The 5,000-nt window shown below is 46.5% G+C and overlaps 1 protein-coding gene across 1 annotated transcript in view; it reads left to right on the top strand.

Moving 5' to 3' along the window:
* Positions 1 to 5,000, top strand: part of LOC134438081 (rabphilin-3A-like) — a 51,273-nt gene that overhangs the window by 39,030 nt on the left and 7,243 nt on the right. The window contains exons 8-11 of the mRNA XM_063187668.1: positions 373 to 452; positions 1,089 to 1,163; positions 2,709 to 2,818; positions 3,116 to 3,242. Of these exons, the coding sequence (XP_063043738.1) occupies positions 373 to 452; positions 1,089 to 1,163; positions 2,709 to 2,818; positions 3,116 to 3,242 (392 nt within the window). The remainder of the gene's footprint in view (positions 1 to 372; positions 453 to 1,088; positions 1,164 to 2,708; positions 2,819 to 3,115; positions 3,243 to 5,000) is intronic.

Below are 5,000 nucleotides of genomic sequence, written 5' to 3'. Positions count from 1 at the left end.
GACACACAACAAGAACTCCCCCCCCCCAATAGGTGCAGCTAGTGCACAAAATGATGCAGGTCTTAGGCCAGATGTGAAAGTCTTTGTTGTTGGGGGGTATGGGGGGTAGTCCCAGAAAATTTTGACAATATAACAACTACAGTATAGTTGTTAAAAGCGTGATTTTAACCCACTATGAGAATGAAAGTATAGAGGAGAACAGTAGAGGCTTGGACTTCAGGGGCCTCCTTGACTCTTGGGCCCCCGGTGCCTGGGCCCGGTAGGCCCATGCAGTAATCCATCCCTGGCTGTCATGATGCAAGTATAACAAAATTAGATTTTTTTTAATGTGTGTTTGTTTGTTTGTTTGTTTGTTTGTGTTCTGTGCTACAGCAACGCTGGGAGCGCTGGAGTTTAGCCTGCTTTATGAACAGGAGCAAAACAGCCTCCACTGTAACATCATTAGGGCCAAGGTAATGTCTGCAACATCCTACACACTCAAACATGGAATATTGTGTTATTAACATATTAACACACACACACACACACACACACACACACACACACACACACACACACACACACACACACACACACACACACACACACACACACACACACACACACACACACACACACACACACACACAATTATTAGGGCCAAGGTAATGCATGCCACATGCACAAACCTACACATACACATAGGCCTAATATTGTGTAATCAACACATTACATACACATTGTAGGCCTACATATTATACATATGAACTTGGACAGACCCGCGCAAACATGCACGCACACACAAACACACTACCACTACTACAAACACACACACACACTCTCACACACAAACACACACACACACACACGCACACACACACACACACATACACACACGCATACACACACGCACACACACATGCTCACACACAAACACACACACACACTCTCACACACAAACACACACACACACACACACACCTACAGTATACACAGCAATCCATGCACACTCGTTTGCTGTATTGATTGATTGATTGATGATTGTGGAGGTCCGTCTAATTAAAGTCACTGCTGCTATGCTCCCCAACCGCAACCTACATCACCCCCAGGGCCTGAAGCCAATGGACTCCAATGGACTGGCCGACCCCTACGTCAAGCTGCATCTGCTGCCCGGAGCCAGTAAGGTGAGAGAGAGAGAGAGAGAGAGAGAGAGAGAGAGAGAGAGGGAGAGAGAGAGAGAGAGAGAGAGAGGAGAGAGAGAGAGAGAGAGAGAGAGAGAGAGAGAGAGAGAGAGAGAGAGAGAGAGAGAGAGAGAGAGAGAGAGAGAGAGAGATAGAGATAGAGTCTTACTGTGTGTGTGTGTGTGTGTGTGTGTGTGTGTGTGTGTGTGTGTGTGTGTGTGTGTGTGTGTGTGTGTGTGTGTGTGTGTGTGTGTGTGTGTGTGTGTTTGTTTGTGTGTGTGTGTGTGTGTGTGTGTGTGTGTGTGTGTGTGTGTGTGTGTGTGTGTGTGTGTGTTTGTGTGCACAGAAAGCCTAAGTGAAGGAGACATTAAAGAACCCAAATGGAGAATCGTTGGCTTTAGGGGAAAAATAGGTGTGACGGCTCTATCGTAACCCGCTCCCATAGCTCTAGCCTGCCACCTGGTGGTAACTGTCTCTTGGCTGTTAGCGCTGCTCTACAGCTTTGGCTCTTGTTGCCTTCTCTGCTCTCCATCTTTGGCTGCTGTTCAAGACCAGGTAATTAATTAATTAGCGGCTTAAATGAATTTCCGGAAAGAGCTGGACTCTGCTTGCAGCTAATTTCCCCTTACTAAAAACAGCTGTCGCACCTTGTGTACAAGAAAAGAGTGATTTTTTGGCACAAGGATATTTAACATGTCTACTTTAATATAGGTAAGGGAATTCATCTAGAAATATAAATTCAGACTCAGATAGTCCACAATGTACTGAACGTATTAGGTACAAAGAAACCAAAACACATTTTTGGCACATTGACCAAAACATTAGGCACCGGAATTTCAACAAAGATGCAGCCTTTTCGTCATATGCGTACTCAGTGCATTAATCATGCAGTACATTCACACACAGTGTCATTCCAAACTCTGTCATTCTAATTCAGCTGGCAGTTAAAAGAGCTGAATGATTAGCTGCCGTGTAGGGTTAACAGGGACGCAGTTGAGAGTACCATGGCTGCATTGGCCATATGGTACTACACAGGGCTTTTGCCTGGTGGACTGTTGATGTTTCAGTTTATTAGTGATCATGTATAATTAAAACATACAATGTTGCCATTGCATGCATTGTAGTTAGCCTCAGTTTAATGTACATCTGCAGTCCCTGGCAGGACATAAAACATTACCATTTTTTGGTGACAATAAGGTTATAACAGAGGCTCTGCATCAGGGCAGCACAGGACAGCACAGGACAATTTCGCACACAAGCCCCGCACACAATTTCACCACAGCAGTGCATTGATAATCAATGGGTGGCTCCGGCAAAATAGAACTCATCTCTAATCGCCAGCCGACATCCACTGATGTTCGCGGACATCGGCGCCGGTGTGCGGGGTTGTATTGAAAATAGTGGAATCGAACTTTGGCAAAACAGTGCCCTGCACTTTGTCAGAGCCGATTTGTGGAGGCCCTTAAGGGGTTAATGTCTGACTACATGTACGTATATAATCATGTCTGTATTGATATCCTCCATTGTCTGTGCTAATCACACCTGTAGGCAACCAAGCTGCGCACAAAGACCCTCCGCAACACGAGGAACCCCAACTGGAACGAGACGCTGGTGTACCACGGCCTCACAGAGGAGGACCTGCAGCGCAAAACACTCAGGTGAGGCCCTGCCGTGTCCTAACGGTAGGGCACTGGGTCACTATGCCGGCGACCAGGGTTCGATTCCGGTGCGGGTCGTTTGCTGATCCTTCCCCATCTCTCTCCCCCCTCATTTCCTGTCTCTCCTCCACTGTTCTGCCAAAAAATAAAGGCAAAACAACTTTTAAAAAACCACACTCAGGTGAACACACACATCTCACACAACTTGGCTGACCACCATGATATTGTGTAGCCATGAGTGGCGACAGTAGTGAGGATGGGAATGGGTAGTGAGGATGTTGTTTACGTGTGATCCAGGCTGTCGGTGTGCGATGAGGACAAGTTCGGCCACAACGAGTTCATTGGAGAGACCAGAGTGCCACTGAAGAAGCTGAAGATGAACACCAAGAAGAACTTCAACATCTGCCTGGAGAGAGTCATCGCCGTGAGTTACACACGCACGCACGGCACTGCACACTCACACGCACACACATGCACGAGAACACACGCGCAGGCACGTGCGCAAGGGCACACACACACAGCCATACATACACATTTAGGCGCGCACACACACACACACACACACAGACACACACACACACACACACACACACACACACACACACACACACACACACACACACACACACACACACACACACACACACACACACACACACACACACACATTATGCAGGAGAGAGCAGAGGAAGAAGATAAAGGAAGAAAGAAAATGATTAATGAGAAAGAGAGGCTAAAAGAGAGGCAAGGAGAGAGAGTGAATGAGAGAAAAAGAGAACGAATCTTACAGTTGGCACACAGACACGTCTGTGAGTACAAGCGCAAACGCAAGCGCACGCGCACGCGCACACACTCACACACACACACACACACACACACACACACACACACACACACACACACACACACACACACACACACACACACACACACACACACACACACACACCAACCGCAACTGAAAAAGCTGAAAAAGGAATTCACAGTTGGTGATTTAATTTAGACTGCTTGAAAGAGACATCCTTCTGGCATGAAATTGATTTCCTTTGAATCTCGACATGGAAAAATGGCAAGAAAGAATGCTATGGCTTTTTTCTTCAATCTTGGCCTTTTTTTAACACCCCTCACTACATTCTGGTCTCCATGAATTTTGTACACCCCTGAGTGCCAGCTTTAGAGACCAATTTTATTGTTGTTCTTTGGTGTTTGCACTTTTGCAATGACACACACAGCCAGCAGTCTAAATAAACCTGGTTATTTTTTATCACTAAAACGGTTTCAAATCAGATTTGTTATGTTTACAGTTAGAAGCGTATGAAGTAAAGTTAGAAGCGTATGATGTGTTTGTACTGATTTGAGAAGTGTCATTACCTTGAAATTAGTTATTGGTTTCAAAATGTGGCCCGAATGAAATTGTAATTGAATAGCCCTGAACCTGGGGTGTGTGTAACACGTGCGAGCACACTGGAGGGGGGGGGGGGGTTGGGGGGGTGGTACATGAATATATAATCATAACAAACGTATGGAGCACAGTCACATTAGGGTAGAGGCAGAGCTATAGAGCATGAGTGAGTGGCTACTCATGGTTTGACAAAAAGGCTTAGGGGGTACTCAAGACAAAAATAGGTGGGAAACACAGCAATAGGATCTGCTTTGTGATTGAGTGGGCGAGCTTGACAGACAAGCGGATAAGCCTTGGCCAACCCCAGGCCACCCATAACTACGGCTCTTGCAGTCTGGGTGTTGTTTATTGTATGCAGCCCAGTGATTAGGTTGCTAAAAAAAGCGATCCTATCATCTAATATTTTATTGAGGGTCCTGTTGGAGTTTTTCACCAGCACTCATTTCATGCAACACTGGCTGGCTGGCTGGCTGGCTCACTGATGCTGCATGGTGCTCACAGCTTCTTTCATCTTCCATCATCTCTCTCTCTCTCTCTCTCTCTCTCTCTCTCTCTCTCTCTCTCTCTCTCTCTCTCTCTCTCTCTCTCTCTCTCTCTCTCTCTCTCTCTCTCTCTCTCTCTCTCTCCCTTTTCTCTCCAATGCCCCTTTTCTCTCCCCCTGCTCTCCTGCCTGATTGTGCCGTTGTGTGCTTCATTCTCTCTCTCTCTCTCTCTCTCTCTCTCTCTCTCTCTCTCTCTCTCTCTCTCTCTCTCTCTCTCTCTCTCTCTCTCTCTCTGCTA

The sequence above is a fragment of the Engraulis encrasicolus genome, chromosome 21, assembly GCF_034702125.1.
Source record: "Engraulis encrasicolus isolate BLACKSEA-1 chromosome 21, IST_EnEncr_1.0, whole genome shotgun sequence".
Classification (NCBI taxonomy): domain Eukaryota; kingdom Metazoa; phylum Chordata; class Actinopteri; order Clupeiformes; family Engraulidae; genus Engraulis; species Engraulis encrasicolus.
This window is presented reverse-complemented; position numbering and strand designations above follow the sequence as displayed.